The 20676-nt window shown below is 44.0% G+C and overlaps 1 protein-coding gene across 1 annotated transcript; it reads left to right on the top strand.

Moving 5' to 3' along the window:
• Positions 1–6645: 6645 nt before the first annotated feature.
• On the top strand, positions 6646–19054 carry AFMID (arylformamidase). Its single transcript, XM_075278156.1, has 11 exons — positions 6646–6701; positions 7068–7158; positions 7282–7386; positions 7923–7971; positions 11205–11290; positions 11566–11638; positions 12010–12107; positions 16104–16182; positions 17656–17785; positions 18131–18235; positions 19015–19054. Exons 1-11 carry the CDS (start codon positions 6669–6671, stop codon positions 19042–19044), a joined length of 879 nt encoding a protein of 292 aa, XP_075134257.1. The 5' UTR covers positions 6646–6668; the 3' UTR covers positions 19045–19054.
• The last annotated feature ends 1622 nt before the right edge of the window (positions 19055–20676 follow it).

Below are 20676 nucleotides of genomic sequence, written 5' to 3'. Positions count from 1 at the left end.
GAGTATAATACAGGATAAGTAATGTAATGTATGCACACAGTGTCTGCACCAGCAGAATAGTGAGCGCAGCTCTGGAGTATAATACAGGATAAGTAATGTAATGTATGTACACAGTGATTGTACCAGCAGAATAGTGAATGCAGCTCTGGAGTATAATACAGGATAAGTAATGTAATGTATGCACACAGTGTCTGCACCAGCAGAATAGTGAGCGCAGCTCTGGAGTATAATACAGGATAAGTAATGTAATGTATGCACACAGTGTCTGCACCAGCAGAATAGTGAGCGCAGCTCTGGGGTATAATACAGGATAAGTAATGTAATGTAATGTACACAGTGACTGTACCAGCAGAATAGTGAGCGCAGCTCTGGAGTATAATACAGGATAAGTAATGTAATGTATGTACACAATGACTGCACCAGCAGAATAGTGAGCGCAGCTCTGCAGTATAATACAGGATAAGTAATGTAATGTATGTACACAGTGACTGTACCAGCAGAATAGTGAATGCAGCTCTGGAGTATAATACAGGATAAGTAATGTAATGTATGTACACAGTGACTGTACCAGCAGAATAGTGAGCGCAGCTCTGGGGTATAATACAGGATAAGTAATGTAATGTATGTACACAGTGACTGTACCAGCAGAATAGTGAGCGCAGCTCTGGAGTATAATACAGGATAAGTAATGTAATGTATGCACACAGTGTCTGCACCAGCAGAATAGTGAGCGCAGCTCTGGAGTATAATACAGGATAAGTAATGTAATGTATGTACACAGTGACTGTACCAGCAGAGTAGTGAGCGCAGCTCTGGAGTATAATACAGGATAAGTAATGTAATGTATGTACACAGTGGCTGCACCAGCAGAATAGTGAGCGCAGCTCTGGAGTATAATACAGGATAAGTAATGTAATGTATGTACACAGTGACTGTACCAGCAGAATAGTGAGCGCAGCTCTGGGGTATAATACAGGATAAGTAATGTAATGTATGTACACAGTGACTGTACCAGCAGAATAGTGAGTGCAGCTCTGGAGTATAATACAGGATAAGTAATGTAATGTATGTACACAGTGACTGCACCAGCAGAATAGTGAGCGCAGCTCTGGAGTATAATACAGGATAAGTAATGTAATGTATGTACACAGTGACTGTACCAGCAGAATAGTGAGTGCAGCTCTGGAGTATAATACAGGATAAGTAATGTAATGTATGTATACAGTGACTGCACCAGCAGAATAGTGAGCGCAGCTCTGGAGTATAATACAGGATAAGTAATGTAATGTATGTACACAGTGACTGTACCAGCAGAATAGTGAGCGCAGCTCTGGAGTATAATACAGGATAAGTAATGTAATGTATGTACACAGTGACTGCACCAGCAGAATAGTGAGTGCAGCTCTGGAGTATAATACAGGATAAGTAATGTAATGTATGTACACAGTGACTGTACCAGCAGAATAGTGAGCGCAGCTCTGGAGTATAATACAGGATAAGTAATGTAATGTATGTACACAGTGACTGTACCAGCAGAATAGTGAGCACAGCTCTGGAGTATAATACAGGATAAGTAATGTAATGTAGGTACACAGTGACTGCACCAGCAGAATAGTGAGCGCGGCTCTGGAGTATAATACAGGATAAGTAATGTAATGTATGTACACAGTGACTGCACCAGCAGAATAGTGAGCGCAGCTCTGGAGTATAATACAGGATAAGTAATGTAATGTATGTACACAGTGACTGTACCAGCAGAATAGTGAGCGCAGCTCTGGAGTATAATACAGGATAAGTAATGTAATGTATGTACACAGTGACTGTACCAGCAGAATAGTGAGCACAGCTCTGGAGTATAATACAGGATAAGTAATGTAATGTAGGTACACAGTGACTGCACCAGCAGAATAGTGAGCGCGGCTCTGGAGTATAATACAGGATAAGTAATGTAATGTATGTACACAGTGACTGCACCAGCAGAATAGTGAGCGCAGCTCTGGAATATGATACAGGATAAGTAATGTAATGTATGTACACAGTGACTGTACCAGCAGAATAGTGAGCGCAGCTCTGGAGTATAATACAGGATATGTAATGTATGTACTCAGTGACTGTACCAGCAGAATAGTGAGCTCAGCTCTGGAGTATAATACAGGATAAGTAATGTAATGTATGTACACAGTGACTGTACCAGCAGAATAGTGAGTGCAGCTCTGGAGTATAATACAGGATAAGTAATGTAGTGTATGTACACAGTGACTGTATCAGCAGAATAGTGAGCGCAGCTCTGGAGTATAATACAGGATAAGTAATATAATGTATGTACACAGTGACTGCACCAGCAGAATAGTGGGCGCAGCTCTGGGGTATAATACAGGATAAGTAATGTATGTACACAGTGACTGCACCATCAGAATAGTGAGTGCAGGTCTGGAGTATAATACAGGATAAGTAATGTAATGTATGTACACAGTGACTGTACCAGCAGAATAGTGAGCGCAGCTCTGGAGTATAATACAGGATAAGTAATGTAATGTATGTACACAATGACTGCACCAGCAGAATAGTGAGCGCAGCTCTGGAGTATAATACAGGATAAGTAATGTAATTGTCACGGAACAAAGGTATACGTCTTCCTCCGGATGGTCTTTTGAATCAACACGGACGCAAGAGGTCGGGAGACAACAGCAATTTATTGTAATCCACAAAGTTAGTAGCCGGTGGCGGTCACATCAACCGTAATAACAATAAGTCCACAGAAGTCACAATCCAATGATAACTTTGGTTCCTTGGTCCTGTAACTAAGTCCTGGCTCTCTGCAGAGCTGTGCACAGGCCGGCTAACACATACTAACTCCTAGCTACAACTATATACTAAGACTGTTACTTCCTCTATCTGTGGGTGGGGAGGGCTGAGTCACAGATCCTTCCCCCCTCACCTATACCAAGGAGAGCAGACTCCCTGTCTCCTGTGGACAATGCACCGTCCAACATCTTCTTGGAGACACTGATCAGATTATCTCCACCCATTGTCCTCACTGGTCCTCACTAGTTAGAGGTATTTGCATACAATGTGCTAACACACTAGACCCGAATCAGCCAACTACACACTGATGTTTACAACAGGTTAGAGAATACATTCCACATGAAATATATATTACACATTGCCTATAGTATAGACTCTAACCATCCCGTGACAGTAATGTATGTACACAGTGATTGTACCAGCAGAATAGTGAATGCAGCTCTGGAGTATAATACAGGATAAGTAATGTAATGTATGCACACAGTGTCTGCACCAGCAGAATAGTGAGCGCAGCTCTGGAGTATAATACAGGATAAGTAATGTAATGTATGCACACAGTGTCTGCACCAGCAGAATAGTGAGCGCAGCTCTGGGGTATAATACAGGATAAGTAATGTAATGTATGTACACAGTGACTGTACCAGCAGAATAGTGAATGCAGCTCTGGAGTATAATACAGGATAAGTAATGTAATGTATGTACACAATGACTGCACCAGCAGAATAGTGAGCGCAGCTCTGGAGTATAATACAGGATAAGTAATGTAATGTATGTACACAATGACTGCACCAGCAGAATAGTGAGCGCAGCTCTGCAGTATAATACAGGATAAGTAATGTAATGTATGTACACAGTGACTGTACCAGCAGAATAGTGAATGCAGCTCTGGAGTATAATACAGGATAAGTAATGTAATGTATGTACACAGTGACTGTACCAGCAGAATAGTGAGCGCAGCTCTGGGGTATAATACAGGATAAGTAATGTAATGTATGTACACAGTGACTGTACCAGCAGAATAGTGAGCGCAGCTCTGGAGTATAATACAGGATAAGTAATGTAATGTATGCACACAGTGTCTGCACCAGCAGAATAGTGAGCGCAGCTCTGGAGTATAATACAGGATAAGTAATGTAATGTATGTACACAGTGACTGTACCAGCAGAGTAGTGAGCGCAGCTCTGGAGTATAATACAGGATAAGTAATGTAATGTATGTACACAGTGACTGCACCAGCAGAATAGTGAGCGCAGCTCTGGAGTATAATACAGGATAAGTAATGTAATGTATGTACACAGTGACTGTACCAGCAGAATAGTGAGCTCAGCTCTGGAGTATAATACAGGATAAGTTTTGTAATGTATGTACACAGTGACTGTACCAGCAGAATAGTGAGTGCAGCTCTGGAGTATAATACAGGATAAGTAATGTAATGTATGTACACAGTGACTGTACCAGCAGAATAGTGAGCGCAGCTCTGGAGTATAATACAGGATAAGTAATGTAATGTATGTACACAGTGACTGCACCAGCAGAATAGTGAGCGCAGCTCTGGAGTATAATACAGGATAAGTAATGTAATGTATGTACACAGTGACTGTACCAGCAGAATAGTGAGCGCAGCTCTGGAGTATAATACAGGATAAGTAATGTAATGTATGTACACAGTGACTGTACCAGCAGAATAGTGAGCGCAGCTCTGGAGTATAATACAGGATATGTAATGTATGTACTCAGTGACTGCACCAGCAGAATAGTGAGCACAGCTCTGGAGTATAATACAGGATAAGTAATGTAATGTAGGTACACAGTGACTGCACCAGCAGAATAGTGAGCGCGGCTCTGGAGTATAATACAGGATAAGTAATGTAATGTATGTACACAGTGACTGCACCAGCAGAATAGTGAGCGCAGCTCTGGAATATGATACAGGATAAGTAATGTAATGTATGTACACAGTGACTGTACCAGCAGAATAGTGAGCGCAGCTCTGGAGTGTAATACAGGATATGTAATGTATGTACTCAGTGATTGTACCAGCAGAATAGTGAGCTCAGCTCTGGAGTATAATACAGGATAAGTAATGTAATGTATGTACACAGTGACTGTACCAGCAGAATAGTGAGTGCAGCTCTGGAGTATAATACAGGATAAGTAATGTAATGTATGTACACAGTGACTGTATCAGCAGAATAGTGAGCGCAGCTCTGGAGTATAATACAGGATAAGTAATGTAATGTATGTACACAGTGACTGCACCAGCAGAATAGTGGGCGCAGCTCTGGGGTATAATACAGGATAAGTAATGTAATGTATGTACACAGTGACTGTACCAGCAGAATAGTGAGCGCAGCTCTGGAGTATAATACAGGATAAGTAATGTAATGTATGTACACAGTGACTGCACCAGCAGAATAGTGAGAGCAGCTCTGGAGTATAATACAGGATAAGTAATGTAATGTATGTACACAGTGACTGTACCAGCAGAATAGTGAGTGCAGGTCTGGAGTATAATACAGGATAAGTAATGTATGTACACAGTGACTGTACCAGCAGAATAGTGGGCGCAGCTCTGGAGTATAATACAGGATAAGTAATGTAATGTATTTACACAGTGACTGTACCAGCAGAATAGTGGGCGCAGCTCTGGGGTATAATACAGGATAAGTAATGTAATGTATGTACACAGTGACTGTACCAGCAGAATAGTGAGCGCAGCTCTGGAGTATAATACAGGATAAGTAATGTAATGTATGTACACAATGACTGCACCAGCAGAATAGTGAGCGCAGCTCTGGAGTATAATACAGGATAAGTAATGTAATGTATGTACACAGTGACTGTACCAGCAGAATAGTGAATGCAGCTCTGGAGTATAATACAGGATAAGTAATGTAATGTATGTACACAGTGACTGTACCAGCAGAATAGTGAGCGCAGCTCTGGGGTATAATACAGGATAAGTAATGTAATGTATGTACACAGTGACTGTACCAGCAGAATAGTGAGCGCAGCTCTGGAGTATAATACAGGATAAGTAATGTAATGTATGCACACAGTGTCTGCACCAGCAGAATAGTGAGCGCAGCTCTGGGGTATAATACAGGATAAGTAATGTAATGTATGTACACAGTGATTGTACCAGCAGAATAGTGAGCGCAGCTCTGGAGTATAATACAGGATAAGTAATGTAATGTATGTACACAGTGATTGTACCAGCAGAGTAGTGAGCGCAGCTCTGGAGTATAATACAGGATAAGTAATGTAATGTATGTACACAGTGACTGCACCAGCAGAATAGTGAGCGCAGCTCTGGAGTATAATACAGGATAAGTAATGTAATGTATGTACACAGTGACTGCACCAGCAGAATAGTGAGCGCAGCTCTGGAGTATAATACAGGATAAGTAATGTAATGTATGTACACAGTGACTGTACCAGCAGAATAGTGAGCGCAGCTCTGGAGTATAATACAGGATAAGTAATGTAATGTATGTACACAGTGACTGTACCAGCAGAATAGTGAGCGCAGGTCTGGAGTATAATACAGGATAAGTAATGTAATGTATGTACACAGTGATTGTACCAGCAGAATAGTGAGCGCAGCTCTGGAGTATAATACAGGATAAGTAATGTAATGTATGTACACAGTGACTGCACCAGCAGAATAGTGAGCGCAGCTCTGGAGTATTCTATGAAATGTAAGAAAAATAATCAGTAACCCTTTGTTTGCATAGAGCGGGTGCCTGAGCATTACCACTGACAGTACTGAGTCGGGGCGGGGGCAGGGTTTGACCTGTGGCATGGACTTTAGTGAGCTTCACTTTACTTAGCCATAGTGCCAGTGACTGGCCGGGGGCAGTATGGAGGAGAGCTGGAGAAAGCTGGGGAAGGAGGTGAGGACACAGATGACTCCCCGTTCTGATATACAGTGCTATATACCATATATACTTGTTCAGTTGATCCAGATCTTTACAGCATCCGGCAACAAAGGGCAAAGTCCCCAGAGCAGCGCTCACCAGGACGTGTCTATATGGGGCAGATTCTATCCATGATCTAGACAATATGCAGGCCTATATATACTGTTACATGAAGGCTAATTGTATAAAACAATGAAGCATTTGTTAAGTAGCCATGTGAAATTTCACAGCAGCACAGAATATTTCAGGGGAAGCACGTGTTTATTCTGTAGAAGTGGAAGTGTGCAGAGTCTCCAGCAGTGCAGAGTATTTCAGCATAGTCTATATACTCTGTAATTTCAGGAGCTGGAGCATCAGTACTCGCCGAGTCACTGGTCTCACCGTATGGACAAAGACGCCGTCATAGAGGCGCACGTGAGCGAAACCACAGAAGGTGAGAGGCTGATGTCTGCATCAAACTTATATACTGTATATAGGTTTATGTATACAGGTACTGTCCTCATCACATGTATAGACTGTATATAGGTTACCGTCTTGACTAATGTCCTCATCACAGGTACAAGACAGTCTCGGGCTGTGGCACGGACCGCACTGAACATCCAATATGGCGGCAGTGACAGTGAGAAGATGGACCTTTATCTACCAGAAGGAGAACCAACCAGTAAGAGGCTTATATACTCACATACCTAGAGAGGGGGCGCTGTAGAGCTAACGTGTAACTCCCGTGTTGGGGATCTGACATCCAGCACCCCTGCCGATCAGCTGTTGTCAGAAGGTGATACACAGGGAATGGAGCAGGAAGCAGATAGCGCTGATCTCTGTGTAGTGGTGGAATTGAGTCACTGCAGTTTACCTACCAATCAAATGGGAGCTGATCTGCAGTACCTGGTCTGGCCACCACACTGAGAACAGCGCTGTCTGCTTCCTGCCCCATTCTCTGGATATCAGGTGCTGCCCTCTTATATGGTATAGCCCCCCAACGTGCCAAATAAACACTTGTGTAAATAATACCTGAATGCTAGCTCTGGGTTGAGGAGTCCAGTGGGAGGAGCCACTCAGCAACTGACAGCCCTACATAAAGTAGACCCCTCCCACTGAGCTGGTAAGCTCCACCCTCTTTGTAATATACAGCCCTCTGATTGGGCCGTGGTTAATGGGACATCAGGCTGGTAACCCCCTCTGTTGTGTCCATTACAGGATTCCCGCTCCTGGTTTATATACATGGAGGATACTGGCAGTATCTAAGGTAACGACAACACGTGGCGGCGCTGGGGAGGATGATTTTTTTTTTTCTTTTTTTGGTAGAGTTGGAAGGGACATCAAGGGCCATCGGGTCCAACCCCCTGCGAGTGCAGGTTTTCCTAAATCATCCCAGCTATATGTTTCTCCAGATTCCGCTTGAAGATTTCCATTGATGGAGCGCCCACCACCTCCCGTGGCAGCCTATTCCACTCTCTCACTATCCTCACTGTCAGAAAGTTTTTCCTAATGTCTAATCTGTATCTCTTTCCCTTTAGTTTCATCCCATTGCTTCTTGTACTTCCTTGTGCTAATGAGAATAGGGGAGATCCCTCTGCACTGTGACTACCTTTCAGATATTTGTAGACTGCTATTAAATCTCCCCTCAGCCTTCTCTTCTGCAAACTAAACAATCCCAGTTCTTTTAGCCGCTCCTCATAGGACATGGTTTGCAGACCTTCCACCATTTTGGTTGCTCTTCTCTGGACTTGCTCCAATATATCGATGTCTTTCTTGAATTGAGGCGCCCAGAACTGTACACAGTATTCCAGGTGTGGTCTGACCAGGGAAGAGGACAGCGGAATAATGACCTCTCTTCATCTAGATTCAATGCTTGTCTTAATACATCCCAGAATTGTATTCGCCTTTTTTGCAGCAGCACCGCACTGTTGGCTCATGTTGAATTTGTGATCTACTATTATGCCCAAGTCCTTTTCCCCTCTGCTATCACTTAGTTCTATTCCTCCCATACTATATATGTTTTTTACATTTCTGTTACCCAGATGTAGAACTTTGCATTTGTCCCTGTTAAATCCCATTTTGTTGGCCTCAGCCCATTGTTCCAGTGTGTCTAAGTCCTTTTGAATACACTCTCTCTCCTCTCTAGTGTTGGCTATTCCTCCTATCTTCGTATCATCTGCAAATTTTATGAGTTCCCCAATAATTCCATCGTCCAGATCATTTATAAAGATATTAAAAAGTACTGGGCCCAGTACTGATGATGATATGACGCCACCAGACATTTCACTGCCCTTTTGTGGGAAACTTTAATCCCTTCCCCCCAATCCCAGTAAAAATAAACTTTTTGCATGGTCCTGCTCCTATATACAACATGCTCCTCTCCTGTAAGACTATGTGCTGCTCTTTCCACTATGTAACACAAGATTCACACTCGCTGTAGGGTTTCCGCTCTAGGGGCTGCATGGGGACCCGAAAGGTGGAAACCCTGTTCGCTTAAAAAGTGGTTACCTGCCGAAACCTGTGGACCCCCTAGACTATAATGGACCCTATAGATTATAATGGACCCTATAGAGTATAATGGAGCCCACACGGTTTCTGCTGGTTTTATACTGAAGCCATCGAATAGATTCGTCCTCCATCTGCACTGCTTTACTCCATTCTTCTCATGTGACAGCGAGCCCTTCACTGACCCACAGCACAAAATCCTCTAGTCTTAAATACTCTGTGCTGCTGTTAGATTGTATTGTTTGCTTGTCTTTGACCCCTCAGACTGATAGTGTTGCTCTGCCGTATTTCACACTGTACTGTAAGAGGAGGATGAGGGGAGCTGTGAAGTGTCATCTCCATGAGAAATGCTCCACCTATAGTCATGGCTGGATATTGTATGTACTATATACATATACACTCACCGGCCACTTTATTAGGTACACCTGTCCAACTGCTCGTTAACACTTAATTTCTAATCAGCCAATCACATGGCGGCAACTCAGTGTATTTAGGCATGTAGACATGGTCAAGACAATCTCCTGCAGTTCAAACCGAGCATCAGTATGGGGAAGAAAGGTGATTTGAGTGCCTTTGAACGTGGCATGGTTGTTGGTGCCAGAAGGGCTGGTCTGAGTATTTCAGAAACTGCTGATCTACTGGGATTTTCACGCACAACCATCTCTAGGGTTTACAGAGAATGGTCCGAAAAAGAAAAAACATCCAGTGAGCGGCAGTTCTGTGGGCGGAAATGCGTTGTTGATGCCAGAGGTCAGAGGAGAATGGCCAGACTGGTTCGAGCTGATAGAAAGGCAACAGTGACTCAAGTAGCCACCCGTTACAACCAAGGTAGCCAGAAGAGCATCTCTGAACGCCGCACAGTACGTCCAACTTTGAGGCTACAGATGGGCTACAGCAGCAGAAGACCACACCGGGTGCCACTCCTTTCAGCTAAGAACAGGAAACTGAGGCTACAATTTGCACAAGCTCATCGAAATTGGACAATTGAAGATTGGAAAAACGTTGCCTGGTCTGATGAGTCTCGATTTCTGCTGCGACATTCGGATGGTAGGGTCAGAATTTGGCGTCAACAACATGAAAGCATGGATCCATCCTGCCTTGTATCGGTAACGGTTCAGGCTGGTGGTGGTGGTGTCATGGTGTGGGGAATATTTTCTTGGCACTCTTTGGCCCCTTGGTACCAATTGAGCATCGTTGCAACGCCAAAGCCTACCTGAGTATTGTTGCTGACCATGTCCATCCCTTTATGACCACAATGTACCCAACATCTGATGGCTACTTTCAGCAGGATAATGCAATGCCATGTCATAAAGCTGGAATCATCTCAGACTGGTTTCTTGAACATGACAATGAGTTCACTGTCCTCCAATGGCCTCCACAGTCACCAGATCTCAATCCAATAGAGGAGCATCTTTGGGATGTGGTGGAACGGGAGATTCGCATCATGGATGTGCAGCCGACAAATCTGCGGCAACTGTGTGATGCCATCATGTCAATATGGACCAAAATCTCTGAGGAATGCTTCCAGCACCTTGTTGTATCTATGCCACGAAGAATTGAGGCAGTTCTGAAGGCAAAAGGGGGTCCAACCCGTTACTAGCATGGTCTACCTAATAAAGTGGCCGGTGAGTGTGTATATATATATATAGGCTACAGACAGATATTTCTCTCCCAGTTACCATTACAATACTCCATCAGTATGTTCTACCATAACAGCAGCCCCATATAGGTGAAGCCTCGTACGCCTGCTCTGCCTGTATCCCACCATTGTTCACCTATATAATTGTGGCTATGTGTGGGCGGGGCTTCATCCACATGTGGCTTCCACTAGGTTACATTATGGCCACCAAGCGAGGAGGACTCCTATAGGGCTATCAGGGGCGCAGCTATAGGGGGTGATAGATACCGCGCCCCATTACAGATTTTGTTATGGGGCTCAGGAATAGAAACTACAGCTCTGTACACACTGATAGACCTGCGCTTGTTTTATTTAAGCAAAGAAGAGTCTGGATTCATGGCTGCCCCGCTCGTGTCTCATGGGGGCGCTGTAATGGTGATGGATTATGACATTGCTCCAAAAGGTGAGATTATCTATATCACATCTATTTATCTATCTATCTATCTATCTATCTATCTATCTATCTATCTATCTATCTATCTTCTATCTATCTATGTATCTATCTATCTCCTATCTATCTATCTTCTATCTATCTATGTATCTATCTATCTCCTATCTATCTATCTATCTATCTATCTCCTATCTATCTATCTATCTATCTCCTATCTATCTATCTATTGGGCAATCAGAGCTGCAGTGTACAGAATGGCGGATAACGCTACCTGTTAACCATTTCAGGTGACATGGATCTCATTGTGGCCCAGGTCAGACGCAGCATTGCTGCAGTTCAGAGGCTTTACCCGCAGAACACGTAAGTCTGTACGGCCTGCTATAGGTTCTTATTGTAGATCTTACTATATGTCCAGAGCGCCTCGAGATTAACCATTTACCTGCCAGTTACAAGTACTACAGGATATTCCTGGGACCTGCGTCACTTGGCTCTGACACAAGGTGGCGCTGCAGCTGCTGGTATTGCAGTGGTTGTGTGCCATACACTAGGCCCAGCTAAGCTGATATATTGTACCTGCACTAATACATTGTAGCAAAACATCAGCTCTGCGAGAGACTTACACTGCTGATGTGTATAGTGGACCGAGGATCCTCCTGTGTCTATAAGAAGGTGCCTCCATCTTATCTTCTTGTAACAGACATTGTATTAATCTCTAATATTCTCCTCCACAGTGGGGTCTACCTGTGTGGCCATTCTGCCGGAGCCCACTTGGTAGCCATGACACTCTGCACCGACTGGACAAAGTACGAGGTGACACCGAGTATTAAAGGTCAGGGAAGGGTTTTGTGGTAGGAGAGGAGATTTCATTTGCTGACTATAACTTGGTGGATCTGTCCAACAATATCTATATATATATATATATATATATATATATATATCCTACACAAAAAGCCACTTTATACATTTATTATACATTACATTACTTATCCTGTATTATACTCCAGAGCTGCGCTCACTATTCTGCTGGTACAGTCACTGTGTACATACATTACATTACTTATCCTGTATTATACTCCAGAGCTGCGCTCACTATTCTGCTGGTGCAGTCACTGTACATATATTACATTACTTATCCTGTATTATACTCCAGAGCTGCACTCACTATTCTGCTGGTGCAGTCACTGTGTACATACATTACATTACTTATCCTGTATTATACTCCAGAGCTGCGCTCACTATTCTGCTGGTGCAGTCACTGTGTACATACATTACATTACTTATCCTGTATTATACTCCAGAGCTGCGCTCACTATTCTGCTGGTGCAGTCACTGTGTACATACATTACATTACTTATCCTGTATTATACTCCAGAGCTGCGCTCACTATTCTGCTGGTGCAGTCACTGTGTACATACATTACTTATCCTGTATTATACTCCAGAGCTGCGCTCACTATTCTGCTGGTGCAGTCACTGTGTACATACATTACATTACTTATCCTGTATTATACTCCAGAGCTGCACTCACTATTCTGCTGGTGCAGTCACTGTGTACATACATTACATTACTTATCCTGTATTATACTCCAGAGCTGCGCTCACTATTCTGCTGGTGCAGTCACTGTGTACATACATTACATTACTTATCCTGTATTATACTCCAGAGCTGCGCTCACTATTCTGCTGGTGCAGTCACTGTGTACATACATTACATTACTTATCCTGTATTATACTCCAGAGCTGCGCTCACTATTCTGCTGGTGCAGTCACTGTGTACATACATTACATTACTTATCCTGTATTATACTCCAGAGCTGCGCTCACTATTCTGCTGGTGCAGTCACTGTGTACATACATTACATTACTTATCCTGTATTATACTCCAGAGCTGCGCTCACTATTCTGCTGGTGCAGTCACTGTGTACATACATTACATTACTTATCCTGTATTATACTCCAGAGCTGCGCTCACTATTCTGCTGGTACAGTCACTGTGTACATACATTACATTACTTATCCTGTATTATACTCCAGAGCTGCGCTCACTATTCTGCTGGTACAGTCACTGTGTACATACATTACATTACTTATCCTGTATTATACTCCAGAGCTGCGCTCACTATTCTGCTGGTACAGTCACTGTGTACATACATTACATTACTTATCCTGTATTATACTCCAGAACTGCGCTCACTATTCTGCTGGTACAGTCACTGTGTACATACATTACTTATCCTGTATTATACTCCAGAGCTGCGCTCACTATTCTGCTGGTACAGTCACTGTGTACATACATTACATTACTTATCCTGTATTATACTCCAGAGCTGCGCTCACTATTCTGCTGGTACAGTCACTGTGTACATACATTACATTACTTATCCTGTATTATACTCCAGAGCTGCGCTCACTATTCTTCTGGTGCAGTCACTGTGTACATACATTACATTACTTATCCTGTAATATACTCCAGAGCTGCGCTCACTATTCTGCTGGTACAGTCACTGTGTACATACATTACATTACTTATCCTGTATTATACTCCAGAGCTGCGCTCACTATTCTGCTGGTACAGTCACTGTACATATATTACATTACTTATCCTGTATTATACTCCAGAGCTGCACTCACTATTCTGCTGGTGCAGTCACTGTGTACATACATTACATTACTTATCCTGTATTATACTCCAGAGCTGCACTCACTATTCTGCTGGTACAGTCACTGTGTACATACATTACTTATCCTGTATTATACTCCAGAGCTGCGCTCACTATTCTGCTGGTACAGTCACTGTGTACATACATTACATTACTTATCCTGTATTATACTCCAGAGCTGCGCTCACTATTCTGCTGGTACAGTCACTGTGTACATACATTACATTACTTATCCTGTATTATACTCCAGAGCTGCGCTCACTATTCTGCTGGTGCAGTCACTGTGTACATACATTACATTACTTATCCTGTAATATACTCCAGAGCTGCGCTCACTATTCTGCTGGTACAGTCACTGTGTACATACATTACATTACTTATCCTGTATTATACTCCAGAGCTGCGCTCACTATTCTGCTGGTGAAGTCACTGTGTACATACATTACATTACTTATCCTGTATTATACTCCAGAGCTGCGCTCACTATTCTGTTGGTGCAGTCACTGTGTACATACATTACATTACTTATCCTGTAATATACTCCAGAGCTGCGCTCACTATTCTGCTGGTACAGTCACTGTGTACATACATTACATTACTTATCCTGTATTATACTCCAGAGCTGCGCTCACTATTCTGCTGGTGCAGTCACTGTGTACATACATTACATTACTTATCCTGTATTATACTCCAGAGCTGCGCTCACTATTCTGCTGGTGCAGTCACTGTGTACATACATTACATTACTTATCCTGTATTATACTCCAGAGCTGCGCTCTCTATTCTGCTGGTACAGTCACTGTGTACATACATTACATTACTTATCCTGTATTATACTCCAGAGCTGCGCTCACTATTCTGCTGGTGCAGTCACTGTGTACATACATTACATTACTTATCCTGTATTATACTCCAGAGCTGCGCTCACTATTCTGCTGGTGCAGTCACTGTGTACATACATTACATTACTTATCCTGTATTATACTCCAGAGCTGCGCTCACTATTCTGCTGGTGCAGTCACTGTGTACATACATTACATTACTTATCCTGTATTATACTCCAGAGCTGCGCTCACTATTCTGCTGGTGCAGTCACTGTGTACATACATTACATTACTTATCCTGTATTATACTCCAGAGCTGCGCTCACTATTCTGCTGGTGCAGTCACTGTGTACATACATTACATTACTTATCCTGTATTATACTCCAGAGCTGCGCTCTCTATTCTGCTGGTACAGTCACTGTGTACATACACTACATTACTTATCCTGTATTATACTCCAGAGCTGCGCTCACTATTCTGCTGGTACAGTCACTGTGTACATACATTACATTACTTATCCTGTATTATACTCCAGAGCTGCACTCACTATTCTGCTGGTGCAGTCACTGTGTACATACATTACATTACTTATCCTGTATTATACTCCAGAGCTGCGCTCACTATTCTGCTGGTGCAGTCACTGTGTACATACATTACATTACTTATCCTGTATTATACTCCAGAGCTGCGCTCACTATTCTGCTGGTACAGTCACTGTGTACATACATTACATTACTTATCCTGTATTATACTCCAGAGCTGCGCTCACTATTCTGCTGGTGCAGTCACTGTGTACATACATTACATTACTTATCCTGTGTTATACTCCAGAGCTGCGCTCACTATTCTGCTGGTGCAGTCACTGTGTACATACATTACATTACTTATCCTGTATTATACTCCAGAGCTGCGCTCACTATTCTGCTGGTGCAGTCACTGTGTACATACATTACATTACTTATCCTGTATTATACTCCAGAGCTGCGCTCACTATTCTGCTGGTGCAGTCACTGTGTACATACATTACATTACTTATCCTGTATTATACTCCAGAGCTGCGCTCACTATTCTGCTGGTGCAGTCACTGTGTACATACATTACATTACTTATCCTGTATTATACTCCAGAGCTGCGCTCACTATTCTGCTGGTGCAGTCACTGTGTACATACATTACATTACTTATCCTGTGTTATACTCCAGAGCTGCGCTCACTATTCTGCTGGTGCAGTCACTGTGTACATACATTACATATCCTGTATTATACTCCAGAGCTGCGCTCACTATTCTGCTGGTACAGTCACTGTGTACATACATTACATTACTTCTCCTCTTCCTTACAGGGGCGGTGCTGGTTAGTGGAGTTTATGATTTGCTTCCTATCTTACAGACTTATGTGAATGATGCCCTAAAGATGTCTCAGTAAGTCTCTACCTCTTCTTGCTGTCAGTGAATAGAACATTTTCTACAGTGTTGGCCAAAAGTATTGGCACCCCTGCAGTTCTGTCAGATAATCCTCGTGTTCTTCCAGATAATGATTGCAATCACAAATTCTTTGGTATTTTCTTCATTTAATTTGTCTTCAATGGAAAACCACAAAAAGAATTGTCAAAAAGCCAAATTGGATATAATTCCACAGCAAACATAAAAAAGGGGGTGGACAAAAGTATTGGCACTGTTTGAAAAATCATGCGATGCTTCTGTAATTTGTGTCATTAACAGCACCTGTTACTTACCTGAGGCACCTAACAGGTGGTGGCAATAACTAAATCCCACTTGCAGCCAGTTGAAATGGATTAAAGTTGACTCCACCTCTGTCCTGTGTCCTTGTGTGACCACATTGAGCATGGAGAAAAGAAAGAAGACCAAAGAACTGTCTGAGGACTTGAGAAGCAAAATGGTGAGGAAGCATAAGCAATCTCAAGGCTACAAGTCCATCTCCAAAGACCTGAATGTTCCTGTGTCTACCGTGCGCAGTGTCAGTAAGAAGTGTAAAGCCCATGGCCCTGTGGCTAACCTCCCTAGATGTGGACGCAAAAGAAACATTGACCAGAGATTTCACCGCAAGATTGTGCGGATGGCGGATAAAGAACCTCGACTAACATCCAAACAAGTCCAAGCTGCCCTGCAGTCCGAGGGGACAACAGTGTCACCCCGTACTATTCAGTGTCAGCGTCTGAATGAGAAGGGACTGTATGGTAGGAGACCCAGGAAGACCCCACTTCTTACCCACAGACAGAAGCCAGGCTGGAGTTTGCCAAAACTTACCTGAGAAAGCCAAAACCGTTCTGGAAGAATGTTCTCTGGTCAGAGGAGACAAAAGTAGGAAAAGGCCTCAACATAGAGATTACAGGGAAAAAGAGAAGAAGACGCCCCCTACAGTCAGACATGGCGGAGGTCCCTGATGTTTCGGGGTTGCTTTGCCCCCTCTGGCACTGGACTGCTTGACCGTGTGCATGGCATTATGAAGTCTGAAGACGACCAACACATTGTGCAGCATCATGTAGGGCCCAGTGTGAGAAAGCGGGGTCTCCCTCAGAGGTCAGGGGTCTTCCAGCAGAGCACAACAACAAGCTCGCCCAGTCATATCTCCATGTTCTTAAAGGGGCGCTCAGCCTTAAAGGGTTATGTGCAACTAAATGCAGTCTATTGCCCCTAGTTTGACAGAAATAGCGCCACACTTGTCCTCAGGACAAGTGCAATATTGCAGCTCAGTCTTTTTTACTTTCATTGAGCTGAGCTTCAATACCCCACCCAACCTGAGGACAGGTGTGGCGCTATTTCTAGAAGAAGCAGCCATGTTTTCCTAGTCCTGTGTCTTTATATTGTATGTCGGTCTGATAGTGAATCGATAGAAAGCGATTATCTGACTGGCTGCAATGCTTACCTTTACAGGGAGGTGGCGCTAAAGAACAGCCCCATACAGTGTGTAGGACTGATGAGCGCGGCCACCTGCCCCGTGGTCATTGCAGTGGCTGAACATGACTCTCCCGAGTTCCACAGACAGTCACGCCAATATTTCCAGGTAAGTTTAATCGTAGGGGTGATGTATTTGCCGTGGACATGGGCGCTGGCGTCGCCTGTGGGTACATACCGGTGCCAGTTTGGGGGCCGTGGCTTATATCAATGGCAAATTAGGTTAAAGAATAACCCCAGATTTAGTGAAATTCTGTCATATCAGTATTCAACTGCGCTGCAATACCGGGAACAACCTGTGGATGAAGGTGGCGCTGTTTGTATATGAAGAAAAGCAGATGCCATTAACCTGCCTAGAGGGTGCTAAGGCCAGATGGGTCACTGCACAACTTTGCCTTACTGGATTCTTGGAAAGCTGAGTGATCGTTAACCATTTCCTCCCCTTACTTTTTAGCGCCTGAAGGAATCGGGAGTTAACGCCTCCTATGTACAAGTGGGCGGGACCGATCACTTCGACGTCATAGAGAAGTTATCCCAGGATGGCTATGTCCTCACCCAGGTGAGTCAGCAGAGGTAAGAGTGTCGGTGTAGCAGAGCTGAGGTTGTCTGATGTAGCAGAGCTGAGGTTGTCTGATGTAGCAGAGCTGAGGTTGTCTGATGTAGCAGAGCTGAGGTTGTCTGATGCAGCAGGGCTGAGGTTGCCTGATGTAGCAGAGCTGAGGTTGTCTGGTGTAGCAGAGCTTAGGTTGTCTGATGTAGCAGGGCTGAGGTTGTCTGATGTAGCAGAGCTGAGGTTGCCTGATGTAGCAGAGCTGAGGTTGCCTGATGTAGCAGAGCTTAGGTTGTCTGATGTAGCAGGGCTGAGGTTGTCTGATGTAGCAGAGCTGAGGTTGCCTGATGTAGCAGAGCTGAGGTTGCCTGATGTAGCAGAGCTGAGGTTGCCTGATGTAGCAGGGCTGAGGTTGCCTGATGTAGCAGAGCTGAGGTTGCCTGATGTAGCAGAGCTGAGGTTGCCTGATGTAGCAGAGCTGAGGTTGTCTGATGTAGCAGAGCTGAGGTTGCCTGATGTAGCAGAGCTGAGGTTGTCTGATGTAGCAGGGCTGAGGTTGTCTGATGTAGCAGAGCTGAGGTTGCCTGATGTAGCAGAGCTGAGGTTGCCTGATGTAGCAGGGCTGAGGTTGTCTGATGTAGCAGAGCTGAGATTGCCTGATGTAGCAGAGCTGAGGTTGTCTGATGTAGCAGGGCAGAGGTTGTCTGATGTAGCAGGGCAGAGGTTGTCTGATGTAGCAGGGCTGAGTGTGTCTTCTCTTTACCTTTCCTCACTTCTTTTCTTCACAGCTGATCCTGAAGATGATCTTGGATAAGTGATGATCATACAGACCTTTGCCCCCGGGGCCCCAGAACCATCACAGAGTCACAGACTGTCATGTCATGTTACATAGGATGTACCTGTAAGCTGAGCCATCAGTCACCGCAGACTCCTCAGCGCCCTCTTGTGGCAGAGAAGTGTTGGGGCCCCCCAGACACCAGGGGCCCTTGTACACCCGGAGCACCTGCACCCCTCATATCTATAATACTGCACCCCCCCTATAATAAATCTCTCACCACCAAATATAAGTCGTCCTCTTCTGAATTTCCTACAGATTTCTATTATCTGTTCTATCTGGGTTTGGGAAAGCTGGGTGGCAACCATTACGGCTGCCATTACAACTTCTTCACAGAATTTTAGTGACTCTAGCATGGTAAAACTGCCTTAAAGGATCTGACAATCAGGAGTCTGGGAAAGCTGGGTGACAGCCTTATGGGAGTTATAATAGAGGCCATATGGGTGGCCACCCAGCTTTCTCTGGAACAGATATAACAAGGACTAGCTTGACACTTTTATTTCTAGGTAATCTGTGGAGAAATCGCAGGTGGTTGTGTGAGGACCCATAGGGCGCATAATACAAATCTACACCCAACTTTCTAAGGTTCCTGAGTGGTAAATGTGCCAAGTTATAAAGTAATAGAGGAGCAGGATATTTATTGCTGTATAAATAGACAAATTTGCCATTTGGGGGCCTGGAAAAGCTGGGTGACAAGTACGTCGGGGCTGTAACAGAGGCCTTATTGCTTGTCACCCAGCTTTCTCAGAAACAGATTCAACAACAAAACCGTCCTCTATTGTATAAGAGCAGCTTGCCTTTGTATGTCCAATGGAAAAGCTGGGTGACCTTTCCTGTGACGGATGTAATGACAGCAGTATCTGTAGCCATCCAGCTTTTCCTGGTATCACTGTATAACTAGATCCGGAGTCTAGGACAGCCCCCTGTAGCCACATTGTTTACCACCCAACTTTTCCTGGTTCCTGAATTGTAAATCTTTGTGCATATGTACCAACAATTGAGGAGCTTGGGAAAGCTGGGTGACCGTCAAATGAGTTGCCACCCAGCCTTCCCACAAATAAATTCAACAAAGAAACATCCTGACACTGTATTTGCAGTGGGGAAAGCTGGGTGACAATTTCTGTGTTACTAAAGAAATAGACAGTTTTGCTATTCAGGAGCCTGGGAAAGATGGGTGACGGCCTATGCCATGAAACTGGTTGTCACACAGCTTTCACACAAAGAGGAGATATAACATAAAAGAAGCTGCTATGTGGTCTGGGAGCAGCCGGGCACTGCCATAGTGGTTGTAACCCAGCTTTCTCAGAAGCAGATATTACATAGAAGCTGTTGTGTGCAGCCTGGCACTGCCATAGTGGTTGTCACCCAGCTTTCCCAGAAGCAGATATAACCTAGAAGCTGTTGTGCGCAGCCTGGCACTGCCATATTCCTTGTAACCCAGCTTTCCCAGAAGCAGATATAACCTAGAAGCTGTTGTGTGCAGCCTGGCACTGCCATAGTGGTTGTCACCCAGCTTTCCCAGAAGCAGATATAACCTAGAAGCTGTTGTGTGCAGCCTGGCACTTCCAGGTATTCTGTATCAGGTCACATGGTTTGGGGCGATCCATAGTCAGGT

The sequence above is a fragment of the Leptodactylus fuscus genome, chromosome 6 (assembly GCF_031893055.1).
Source record: "Leptodactylus fuscus isolate aLepFus1 chromosome 6, aLepFus1.hap2, whole genome shotgun sequence".
NCBI lineage: Eukaryota > Metazoa > Chordata > Amphibia > Anura > Leptodactylidae > Leptodactylus > Leptodactylus fuscus.
The sequence above is the reverse complement of the archived record's forward strand: the minus strand, read 5'-3'. Positions and strand labels throughout refer to the sequence as shown.